Genomic DNA, 13,390 nt, shown 5'->3' with positions numbered 1-13,390 from the left:
CTAGGTCAAACAATAAAACCATAAATTTACTGTGTTTATGTATCACCTTATGATTTACTAAGGCCATATTTTAGTCCATAACTGCCTAAGTCACACTACAGAACCTTCTAAGAAAATTTCCAAGTATTAGTAAGTTCCATTTCAAAATAAAATAAAGTACTTCTTTTTTTCAAAAAAAAAATATTTTACCTTAAAACCTTTTTCCAGTACTAGAATAGTTTTGTGGCCTTGGTGCTTCAATGTTAACTGTAAGACCATTAATCTACTAAAAGACTGCTTTTTAATGGATTTGCCAAGTAAGACAAAGCTAGAAAGTTACAAGACTAAAAGAAAGTACACTTGGTCACAGTTTGAAAACAAAGTGCAGACTAGAACGAAGATAATGTCAAGCACTGACTAGACTCTTAAGGTGGCAAATCCAACTTTTAATCTTCTGCAGCTCCTTCCAGATTAATTTTCATCTTCTCCTTCATTTCAACCGCAAACACAAACCATCATCACCAAATTCTCAATCAGACTGTTCTCAGTTTAGGTCTACAATATGCATTTGATATCAAAACAAGGGGGCAGCAGGGCAGGACCAAAACAAGCTGCTTATCATTCGCAAAGTGATACAGCGCTCAGTTGCTCAAAAGACTTGTTAAGAGGAGGAAGAAAAGGAAGAACTACACTTTTCTTTATGGAAGTAAATAATCTCCAAAATGAAGGCAAAAAACTTGGACCAGAGTACAATCAAAAATTGCATACAGATGTTACACTAGCCACCAATCTTCACTTCAGGAGACAGATAGCAATAGGTTTAAAAGAAGTGGAAAGGAGTGTAAAATCACAAAACCACTGACCTTAAAAGAATGTCGACTTTTCTGGGATCAATCGCTGCGATTACTTCATCTGTGATTGAAGGCTTGCATTAAAAGAACGCCACTTTATGGAGACACTACATTTATAAATAAGCAAAAGAAAAATGTGCATGCTAAACATAGTCATTAAAAGTAAATAAGCTGATAGTATATGTGAAGAAAATAATTTGATATCTAAAAAAGGTGGCGTCTAAATTGATCAACAAACATCAAATGGCTTTTGTAAAGGGGAGGCAAATCATGGATGCAACACTCATTGCTAGTGAATGCACGGACTCAAGAATGAACGGAGGAGCCCCTGGTCTAATGTTCAAATTGGATACTCAGAAAGCCTATGACCATGTGAATTGGTCTTTCCCTCTGAGTACTCTCAAACAAATGGGATTTGGTAGCAAATGGATGAAGTGGATTGAGATATGTATAAAAACAGTCAAGTTTTCTGTCCTTGTGAATGGGCAATCTGTGGGCTTTTAGAATCAGAAAAAAGGTTGAAACAGGGTGATCCTCTCTCCCCTTTCTTAATCATTTTGGCAATGGAAGGCTTTGATAGTATGATGAGGATTACAACACAAAACAGATGGATTAGAGATTTTCAGATCAGAGATAGAGTGGGGGAAGAAAAAAAGTGGCATATGCTCTATGCGGATGACACTACCATTCTTTCTGAACCTACAGCATAACAGATTAGCTACATCAAGAGTGATTTTGGTTTTGTTTGAAGCAGTTTCAGGGTTGAAAGTAAACTTTGGAAGAAGTGGTCGCTTTCCTGTTAATGAGGTCCTCAGATCCAGCAACTTGCAAGTATACTGGGATGCAGAGTGGAGCATTTGCGTACCATCGACCTGGCATGCCCCTGGGTAGCGAACACAAAACAATGGAGATATGGAATGGTATTCTGGAGGAACTGAAAAGGAACTTGCTAGATGGAAGGCTCAATATCTATCCCTAGGGGGTAGATTGATCCTCATAAACTCTTTTCTGGACTCTTTGCCCACCTGTGTGATATCCTTCTTCCCAATCCCAGCAAAGGTGTTGAAAAAATCTAGACAAGCTTAGAAGGAACTTCCTATGGAAAAGTATTGAGGGAAAGGGTTATAACTTAGTCAACTGGAAGAAGGTACTTCATAGCAAAGACAGAGGGGGTTTAGGATCAAAAATTTGAGGCTGCAAAATGAAAGCTTTTTGATGAAATGGTTGTGGAGATACACTGAGGAAGAAGTAGCTCTTTGGAAGGAGGTTGTAGAAGCAAAATATGGAGAACTAAACCCCTGGTGTACAAAAAACACCTCAGAACCATATGGGGTGGGGGTATGGAGGACAATCATGAACTTATGGTCACAAATGGAAGGAAAATATGTATATCAAGGTGGGTAATGCAAAAAAAACTAAATTTTGGAAAGATGGTTGGATAGACCAAACCTCTCTTAGGGAACTTTTTCCAGATTTGTTTGTAATCTTGTTTCTAATCTGGGAGAACCTTGATGCTAAAGTGAGTGCCTGTTGGACAGAACAGGGATGGGACATATCTTTAAAAAGACTACTTAATGAATGCCAGGTGGAGAGGGTGGCAATGCTACTGGGAAAACAAGCTGGAATGATTATAACCACAACAGCAACATACAAGATCCTGCGTGAACATAGTAAGGATGGAGTCTTTCAGTCAACAATGCCTACAAAAGAGAACTACAAGGGATGACAGGGTGCCTAAATATAATTGGAATTACTTTTGGAAGAGTGACATTCCTACAAAACTGAAGTGTTTCAACTAGTTAGTGATAAAAGAGAGCATAGTTAACACACAAGTTTTACGGAAGAAAGCCAGGCAACTGGTCCTTAGGTGTTCCTTGTGAAAATTGACAGGGGAAACAAATAACCATTTCTTCCTGCATGTTTACTGCTCAAATTTGGAACCTGTTTCTCAATATCACAAGCATGAACTGGACAATGCCAGAACGTACATCAGATCTGTTGAGCGCTGGATTAGGAGGGGAGGCAGTAAGAGTCAAAAGAGATGGTGGAAGTTGATACCATCATGTGTATGGTGGTCAGTCTGGAAAGAAAGAAATGATGCTTTGAAGATAGATCCTGTTCCATCCACAGTTAAATCGAGTTGTATATATCTCTACTTTTTTGGTGTAAACAACTTTATATAGATAATATAGATCAGATTATAGATTTGATAGAAAATCTGTAAGTATCCCTTTTTGCACAACATACCCTGCTAAAAAATTCAACCTTACCAGTTAGACCATCTCCAACCCACCTCTATTTTACTCTCCGTCTCTATATTTGGAGAGTAAAATAGAGAATGGGCACTCCAACCCACCTCCAGATCACCCTCTATTCCTCAAATTTAGAACTACTATTCACACACTCTATTTCACTTTTTCATTATTTTATTATTATTTCTATTACTTTCAAATTAACATATTATTCTACATATAATTTCATCAATTAAATATCTAATATGCATAATTTCTAATTAACATATTATTTTACATATAATTTCATTAACTAAATATCTAATATGCATAATTCTTTTTTTAAAAAGATATTATTTAGTAATATACTACTTTAGTTTTAAATTAATAATATTTTAATTTTTTTTCTAATTTCATCAATAATAAAATTTTATTGTATTATTATTTTTCATTATAAAGAATACACAAAATTAAAATGGCAAGATGAAAAATTTAATTTAAAAATACAATACATGATGCGATAATTTAAATACAAGATAACAATAAGTGATCTCAATGCACCAATTCAAGATGCCGTAGAGGTTCCAACTCCAACTATAGAAATGATGGTAGATGAAAATCTCCGGTTTGAACAATTTTTAGCTAGACATAAAAAAATTAAGGACAAAAATGTTCATTTTGAACTCCATAATGCATTAGTAGAGCATTTATGGGTGCAACATAATAATTTTGAAAAATTAAGTGTTTATGTAATTGTATGTCACTTTTATTTGAATTTGTCCATTAGTTTATGTATTATATTATATTTTCTTGCAATTAATATTATTTAAGAAATAAGAAAATAAAAATGAAATAGAAATAATAATATAATATTGAGGAGAGAGAAAAAGATTCCTTTTTAGAGAGTAAAATGAGAATTGGGTTGGAGTTGGTTGTCCAAAAAACTAAAGAACTCCATATTTGGAGAGTAAAATAGAGGATTGGATTGGAGATACCCTTAAAAAGATTATATTACCTAAAACCTGATACTTTGTCCTTCCCAATTTATGTGGTGGAGCTTAAGTGGGCACGAAGTTTAAGAAAGAAAGCAAAGACTTTTGAAACTTGTGATCTAGAACAAATCATAGAAAGAATGCATCACTCAACATAATCTTAGCAAGAGGAACATATACACTACCATAGATGCTATGCAGTGTGCCTACAAGATAGACAATCGATCAACCATCTTTTCCTTCAGTGTAATTTGGCAACTGATATTTGAAGCATGCTCCTTTCTATTTTTGGACTCAATAGGGTCATGCACTGAAAACCAAATGTATTCCTCTCCTGGTGTTTATGGAGAGTTGATAAATCCATCAAGAAAATCTGGCTGATGATATCTGCTAATATCTTTTGGTGTGAATCGCACACATTTTCATGGCGTCACAACTCCAAACCACACTCTTAAACCTATATGCCTACTTAATTTATTTAGTTGGAATAGTCTTAGCACTGTAACTAGCTCTAACCAGTTTTACAGGTTTTGTTAGCTCCCTGAACCTAGTATAGTTGTTCTATATGTACTGGAGCTATCATGTAGCGGACGGTTTGAAACACTGTTTAAGAGGTGGCCCCTATCATTTTCCACTTCAATATCAGGCTTCTGTCTAAGGCAGGGCTCCAACGGTGGCATGCAACTGTGTTATGCATGATTTCTTGAGAACAAGAAGAGGCATAAGAAATAAGAATTGTAAAGAAGAGGCTCGATTCACAAGCATAACTATAACGGTTAGTAGACTGCATATTTAGTCAGACACTTTAATGACCTTGTCAAGTCGGAGTCACGGTTAGTAGACTGCATATTTAGTCAGAACACTTTAATGACCTTGTCATGTCGGAGTCGGATAGATATGTTTTTCAAAAATAATGATGAAGGTAGAAAAGACTAAAATATTTCACATAGATATCGCATATAACATCAGATGATGTATTCATCTCAAGTTGAATAATCTTAGGCTATAAACAGCATCCAAACTTTTTAATGACGCAAAGATTATCAAACAACACAATTTCTGACAACGAGTCAACCTCAAATTGCATTACAGATTGAAGGGAGGGGATACTTAGATGGCTATTTGACAACTGTTGAACCATTGAAAGTAAACATCCTTACAAGAGTTGCATGAGTTTAAAGTACACCCAGTACTTTCTAAGAGCCATTTTTGCAGATGGATATCCCATTTGAACATCACTAAATACCATAAAAAGCAAGACGTACCTGGTGGGAGTAGATCTGTTCTTTTCTCTGACACAAGTACTTGTACAGCTAACAGCTGGTTGATGTCTGCAATCTAAAATGGAAACTAATAAACTTAATTAGCAGGCTGAAAGCAGAAAGCACCTGAAAAATCAAAAAAGAATCATCATACCCATCCTAGATGTTGCAGTACTAACTCCTGATCAGATGATGACTCAAGAATTTTGGAAGCCTCCATTACAGCAGTCTCTTGATCAGAGGAAATACTATTTATGGTATCTTGTAAGTGGTTTGCACCATGTGAATCATTCAAGTAGCTGGATGAATAATTTCGAGCCAGCACACGCCAGATTGAAAGAGACTTTGAGCTCATCCCTTTACTGGCGTACAGAAAGGCAAGTACCCGCAAATGCCCAGATTCACTCAGCAATAATTCCAACTCCTCCTGCACTGTCCATTTAAGTTTTATGGCTATCCTTCAAAGAAGATGGCAGATCCCAACTTTATGATTAAACTATTTATAGCAGCTAAAGCAATTACAACACCTAAAGATCTGCATACAAACATTTCTTTACCTTATCCAAGAAAAACCTTTCAACAAGTATGCTGGTATCATAGCATTCCTGAAGTTTGCGAAACAAATAAGTGTTTGAAATGCACCTGAGGGTGAGACCTAGCGATCTTCAAACCATGAGAAATCAGGGTTCAAATCCCAACAGCAGAAAAAACACTAGCTGATTTCTTCAACGGAGATACGAGATCTCAACTTTAAGATTCTACTGTTTACTAGCAAATACAAGTACTACAACACCTAAAGGACATACATACACATTCCTACATTAAGGAGAATCAGCCATTGTGTTAGAAATTTCAGGATTTCATAATTTTGAAGGTGGATTTTGGTGCTAGATGGAGGAAGTCAGTTAAACACTGAATTTCTACAGCTAGGTACTCATTATTGGTGTATGGCAACAATGTGATGTTTCAAGCAGTTAGAGAACCCTGACGCAGGGGACCTATTATCTCTGATGTTGGTCATCTTAGTTATGGAGGAAGGGGATAGAATAATGGGTAGAGCTGTGATGGGTGGATAGTTGCAGGGTTACACTGCAGGAGTTGGGGGCATGATACCGACAGTATTTCGCATCTATTATTGGCGGAAAAACACTCTGGTACTAAGTAATGAGGATAAAACTCGGTTAGAATACTTGAGAGATGTCTTAACAGGCTTTTAGGTGGTCTCAGGCCTCAAGATCAATCTCAAAAGTGAGAAATTATACTAGTTGGTAAGGGGGAATATTGTATTGCTAGCACTAGTTCTCCACTGCAAGGATGGAACTTTCCCACTACCTATCTTGTCTTGGCACTTGGTGATTCAAATAAGGATCAAGCAGTATGAAAACTCAGTAACTCAGAGGACAGAAAAGATGCTCGCAAGATGGCAGGAGAAATATTTTATGGAAAAGGGAAAAGGAAGTTCTTACTAAGCATCCCAATATATTTCAATTTTCATGTCTTTGTTTCACGCTCTAGCTAGCATAGTGCCACAGGGAAGTTGGAACGAGTCCAAAGAAGTTTTCTCAAGACTTATCAGTGGGACTAAGAAGCTTTACTTGGTGTGATGGGAGACTGTCATAACTCCTAAATGCTGGACGGTTTTGCAGGCAAAGACTTAAGGGTTTACAATTAGGATTTTTAATAGGTAAATGGTTGTGGAGATTTGGAAATGAGGAACATACTTTTTGGAGAGAGGCTATGTGCTCGTACACTCCAAGAATGTTGTTGTACCCGTATCGGATCCTCCAAAGTATACGCACTACTTTTGAAAGATCCGACATGTATATGGAGGCATTTTGGAAGAGTCCAAGCAACATAGAAGATAGGTAATAGAGAAAAATACAGGGTCTTGGAATAGGGGTGGAGGACAAAAAATGTTACTATGCCTTATGGATGTGGTTGGTGGAGGAACATGTTCAAGTGTTCGAAGAGTTCATATGCAATGTGTCATTTAAGGTAAGGGATGTGAAAAGAATGAGCTTTTAGGGATAAACGTGGTGTGGGGATAATATTTCGAGAACCACATACCCATACATTTGTAGAATTTTATATCAAAAGGAGATGACAGTCCAACGAGTCGGGAGCCTATGAGGTGGAGAAGGTTTTTTGAATTTGAGGTTTAGGAGAAATTTTCAAGGTTGAGAGGTAGCAAAGTTCCCAGGACTAGTCGCTTTGCTTCACAAACAATGTTGAACACATGATAGTGAAAGGAGAGAAATAGGGGTGAGGAACAATGGGTCTTTTATGTTAAGTCTTATTATGAGATGTTTCTGAAGGGGGAAAATGTTGTCTTTCCATATCAATCAATTCGGATGCCTAAGATACCATGTAAGGTATATTCTTTCACTTGGTTAGCAGCTATGAAGCGGAAAAAGGTTACTTATGTTGATTGGTGCTTTATGTGCAAGAATTAGCGTAAAGATACCAATTATCTTATTCTACATTGCCAAGTAGCATCAAGGCTATAGTGGGACTCTTGAGATGGTTAAGAACAGAGAGGGTAATCCTAGGCCCTTCGAAATTTCAATGGGAAGTGTGATAGATGGGGAGAAGACGCAGGTTGCTCCACTTGCACTTATGTGAATCGTATGGAGATAATGAAATATAAAAGCTTGCGAGGGTGTTGAGATAAATTTTGTACAATTGAGGAGTAGCCTATTATCGTAACAACTTTTTTCAGTCTCCATGAAGTTTTGTTGTGTATGGTGATAGAGTGCATTTAGTACAAAACCATATCTTTTAGTTTCTCTTTTTGTTTTTTTTATCACTCCTTGATATGAGGGTTTTGGCCCAATTGTTGATAAAATGTTGTTACCGTATCAATATATCTACATCAACATATATACTAAGGCCAATAATTTTACCTTAAACAAAAAAGAGACATGCTACCACTAGAGTTATTCCTATAGTTTGCGTAACAAATAAGTGTTTGATGGGCAACCTAGGGGTAAGGCTACAATCAATTAAGTGTGTTAAAACTTAAAACCATGAGAAATTAAGGTGCAAAGCAGAGAAAAACGTTGTAGGTAATTTCTTCTTATCGGCCCAAGTGTTAAAGCCTTGCTGGGTACAGTTACCCAATGCATGTGTTGGTGGGAGATTGCATGCAATATTATCAATGCGAAACAACGCAAAAAAGATCTAAGATCTATTGGGGCTCTAAAAGCAAAGTGCAAATAAAGTGTGGGTTCTGCTGAAAAAAGGCGCAATGGAGAAAAAATACATATATACATGTCTAGTCCAAAACTAATAATTATAAGCATGAATAACAAATAAATGTGCATAGAAATTAAATTTCTTCACGATAAAATGAAATATCAATTGTTTAGTGCCAACTCTACCGAAAACACTCATTCGTAAAAAAAAATTTGTGTTAGAGCTTTGATGACGACACCATAGCACACATTAAGCTACGCAAAATGCTCAACATGTTTTTAGCTTACTTCAAAGTGTAAATGTGCCTTGATAACACTGATAGTATGTGTCGGTGGAATAGTCAAAATGTGTGAAAGTTGACCCAGAGGCCAACATTAATAAAAGTACTTAATATCACATACATCAACAAATCAACACATGAACTACATTTTGCTCCCCGCACAACAAAGAAAACAACCAAGAAATCATATATTAGACAAGATAGAGCAAGGTTTTATAGACATACCACTACGCAACTGTTGTCTGATGAGGCAAGTCTTTCCATGTCATCAACACGATTTAGAGCTCTGTAAAGGTACATCAAAAGAGTGTCAACTCCTCCGCATACGGAAGGAGCTAAATCTTTATGTCGTGATGCTTCTAAAAACCTGTCATGAGAGAGGGGAGGGATTAAGGACCAGAGAAGGCAAAGGCGAAGGCAAGTAAAACCAAATTGCACATAAACATTAGATAAAAAAGTTTAACAATCTAACTTTATAGGTGTGTTCCACAAACTAAACCAACTTCAAAAACAAACTAAACCAAAATATGTTACAGAAATGCAATTAACCAAGGGCAGAGACATATTAGCTTCAGTTTTTTCATCCTACATTTCTGTTAGCACAAGCGTATTAAAAGGCAATTGAGACTCACCCCAGGCAAGACACTGCAAAAAGCCCCGACACTCATGTGTGGGCTTAGTTCTGTCAGGTTTACACCCTAAGCCCCTGACTGTACGCCTTAAACACAACTAACACCCAATGCTCAGGGCTTGCCTGACAAATTTTACACAAACTATGTGTCAAATTATTTAGTTAACATTGTTGACCCTCAAAATTTTGTAATGATACACTTGATAGTTTTTCATCAATAGAAATAAGAAGATTGAGAGTAACTCAAACAACAAGTCGTATAATATTGCATATTTACTATTTGAAAACACCATGAAGGTGGATACTGCTTAACATTTTCTTAAAAAATACATAGCCAAATTTTACATCTTGTTTGCTCTTCTTGTTTTTCTCAAATGTCTTAAAAAATTATATTTTATTATTTCACTATTTACAAGTAATTATAATTTTATTCATGATGGAGTGATGCTTTTATTATTATGCTAATATAGTTTATTGTTTATTTTTGTTTTAAGGAGGTAAATCTCATAGAATAATAGTACTATATTTAAGAAATTATGATTCTTTTATTATTTGAAAGTTAGATGTTAAGAGGTTGATTCGCGACACGCGATAACTTTTACATCAGCACATTATTTATACTTGTAAAATCTTGTTAGTAGTTTTATTTTATGAGTTAGTGTAATCATGGTTATAAGTGTTTTAAACTATATATTTATTTTGATAATTTGGTGTTATTATATTATTTTTAGTTTTTTACTACATTAAAAATAAAAAATTGAAGATCCAAGGGACTTACACCCCATGTGTCGGAGCTTACGTCACGCCCTGTGCAAAGTAAAACGCCACACCTTTTAAAACATTAGTAAGCACCAAAGAGACGATGCCAAAAGCATTTTCTTAGCATATTAGCATAACTGATCCCTTTGTGGTCATTTCCTTATGTTCTCAACTTATGAAAAGATAATGAAGATACAATAGAGATACTTAACGCATTCAACTCAAACTTACACTTGAAAATTAGACATTTCCTAAAGGAATTAACCTTGTAGTCCACAATTTATCTAGGTAAGCGAAAAACATATGAAGGGGTCACTTCATAGCTTTCTCTCTATCATATATCCTCGGCACTATTCATCTCAACCCCATAAACCTATTACCAAGTCCCTCTCAATTTATGGTCTTTGCTTAACAGTTTTAACAAAAAAGTCTCTCAACCTATCATACATATACTCACTCACGAGAAATGATATGTGGTTTTGTTTGTTTGTTTTTTGACAAAATGATGTGGTTTTTTTTTTGAGAAGGTAACGATATGTATTTTTATTTCCAAAAACTCAAAACCTGCCACATTCCTAATTAATCCTATGACAAAAATTTCAGTGATCCTAAGATATTCATAACTGATTCTAGATCTTCCATATACTCCTGTTTACACCAAAAATGAAACAACACAAGACAATTCATTTTAATCTTTTGAATAGTGTTGCTCTTGTTCTGATGACATCAAAGGTTCCTTTCTTTCCACGTTGACACCAAATACAAGTTGGGATGATTTTCCATCTCTCCCTGTGACCAGAGATGTTGGAATAACTACTCCATATCTTCAGGGTTTTACTCTCCTTGGCATCACCCAATTCAATCCCTTTTTATTGATGAAAAGGTCCCACAACTGGTTGGTTATCCTACAGTTTTTCCCCACATAGGAAACATCTAGGGCTCAATTAGATACTCCTCTTCATGAGATTTTCCCGAGTCAAAACGGCCTGTTTAGCAAGTAGCCAAGTAAAACAAGACACTTTATAGGGAATTTTGGCTTTCCAAATCATTTTCCAGGGCCACCAATTGATTTGGTTATTAAAAGGGTTGAACTTTTTGTGAGCCCCCTTGACACTGAATCTTCCTTGCTTGTGATCCTTCCATTCCAGGCAGTCTTGGATGTTGTTTCTTCCTCTGAATTGTTCGAGAGTTCTGTAGAATTCTAATACTCTCTGGATCTCCCAATCATTGAAAGGTCTTCTAAAGCTCAGGTTCCATCCTTGGTTTGACCAGTGTTTTGGGAGGCGAGAAGCGGAAAAAAGCGACGAGGGATTGCTTCACAGAAGCGAGAAGCGTGAAGCGAAGCGCGCGCTTTTTTTTTAAAAAGCGACATTTAGTATAAAAATAAAAAAATACTAAATAACTAAATAGAGGTAATATAGTCTTAGATTAAAAGAAAATAGATAGTCAATAATACTCATAAGTAATAACATATAAAGCAAAAAATCAAAAACATAATTAAATCACAAATACTCAAACTCCTATTCTTCAACAAGATCCTCAAACTCTTCAAGTGTCATAACCAAGGGTTATAATTGGTCATCATCTTCTTCATCATCAGAAGTGTCAAAAAATAAAAAAAAAGAGTTGCTACCATACACATTGATCACAAAATAAAAACGAACAAAAAAGAATCAAAAGAATTTAAAAAAACAGAGGAGGCAGTCAGTAATTGTGAACAGAAACAGAGAAGATCATGGCAGAGAAGAAGAGAAGAAGAAGAAAAAACTACAGCAGTCGCATCGTGAAGAAAAAAGAAACTCACAAAGATGAAGCAAAGGCAAAGATTGTATATTTCAGGAGAAAAGGAACTCACAGATATGAACTAATAAACATCGGTTAAAACTTACCTAGAGTCGCGGTCGAGGTGTGAAGAGAGACACAGTCTCAGTCGCGGTTGTGAAGAGAGAAGAAGCGAAAGAAGAGTCGTGAAAGAAAAATTAAGTTATATTGTATATTTCAGATTTTTAAAAAAAAAAGACTATTTTTTAAAAAAAAAACCCTAATTGTCGCTTTTTTATAAAAAGCGCGCTTTATTGCGCTTTTGCCTTAGTGTCGCTTCTCGCTTCTTTATCTGAAGCGAGCGCTTTTTTCAGATCGCATCGCCTCAAGTGAAAAAAGCGCACTGGTGTCGCCTCGCTTTGAAGCGCGCTTTTTTGCGCTTTTCACAACACTGGGTTTGACCAAACCTCTGCCACATAGCCCTCTGTTGTTGGTTAAGGATGAACACATCAAGGAAAAGTGTTTTTAAGGGACCTAGTTCCAACCAGTTATCTTCCCAAAATGAGACCTTCACACCATTTCCAATTTTGATTTTGCAATTCCCTCTATGTTTTGTCCATAGGTTCCTTATGGTTCTCCAAAGGGTAGTTTCATAAGTGTTGGTCACCATGCTAGTTGACCAATGATCTTCCATTTCATATTTTGTCTGAATCACCTCCTTCCACAAAGCTTGTTCATTGGAGGGTAGTCTCCAGAGCCATTTCATTAGTAGACATTGGTAATGATATATGGTTTTTTATCTGAACAGGACCATTGCTCCATAAATTAAACAAAGCTAGATTTTTTCTAGTTATAAAGCTTACATGTGGTGACACAAAATCATTTTTTACCTTCCATTACGTTCTCACAATAGTTGCACTTCTCAAATCAACCGAGCTGAGGTAAGAATTTGAAACATGTATGCTCAATTCTCAACAAGTTGCTCCCTAAATTACTTCCTGACCTATTTTATATGAAAGTTGAATAGTTTTTGTTCTTCGGATATGAAGTTTTCAAATGTTCCAAAATATATTTGATAGTAATATTGTACTTTATAGATCTTTTTATCTAAATATTATCTCATAAAAACTTAAGCAATATCCATATTCATGAGAAAACTGAATGTTTTGACCTTTACATCCCAACTCCTTCATTCTATTTAGGACAAAAGGAAGAATGAGCCTATAGATCAACAATAAATATACATTACCCATCACATTGGAGTTCATCAAGGCAATTCAAGTCCTACAATATAACTCTGATGATCCACTGATTTACTCCCTCCGATTCGATTTGATTGTCTGGTTTTGGTTTTTTGACTTGGTACGGAGTATTACAAAATAAAGAGAACTTTTGAATCTTATGGTCTTAAACTAAAGATATCCAAAATGTACTTAAATGACTTTTAAT

The 13,390-nt window shown here is 35.8% G+C and overlaps 1 protein-coding gene across 4 annotated transcripts in view; it reads right to left on the bottom strand.

The window, feature by feature from the left end:
- Window positions 1-13,390, bottom strand: part of LOC101266820 (vacuolar sorting protein 3) — a 35,956-nt gene that overhangs the window by 9,009 nt on the left and 13,557 nt on the right. For all 4 annotated transcript variants that reach the window (XR_741402.4, XR_002027824.3, XR_011221151.1 and 1 more), the window contains exons 4-7: window positions 9,016-9,157; window positions 5,470-5,742; window positions 5,319-5,391; window positions 843-891 (exon numbers count right to left, since the gene is read on the bottom strand). Coding sequence is in view for 1 of the 4 variants with exons in the window: in XM_004239156.5 (XP_004239204.2) it covers window positions 843-891; window positions 5,319-5,391; window positions 5,470-5,742; window positions 9,016-9,157 (537 nt within the window). In the remaining 3 variants the exon portion in view is untranslated. The remainder of the gene's footprint in view (window positions 1-842; window positions 892-5,318; window positions 5,392-5,469; window positions 5,743-9,015; window positions 9,158-13,390) is intronic.

The sequence above is a fragment of the Solanum lycopersicum genome, chromosome 5 (genome assembly GCF_036512215.1).
Source record: "Solanum lycopersicum chromosome 5, SLM_r2.1".
Lineage (NCBI taxonomy): Eukaryota > Viridiplantae > Streptophyta > Magnoliopsida > Solanales > Solanaceae > Solanum > Solanum lycopersicum.
The sequence above is the reverse complement of the archived record's forward strand: the minus strand, read 5'-3'. Positions and strand labels throughout refer to the sequence as shown.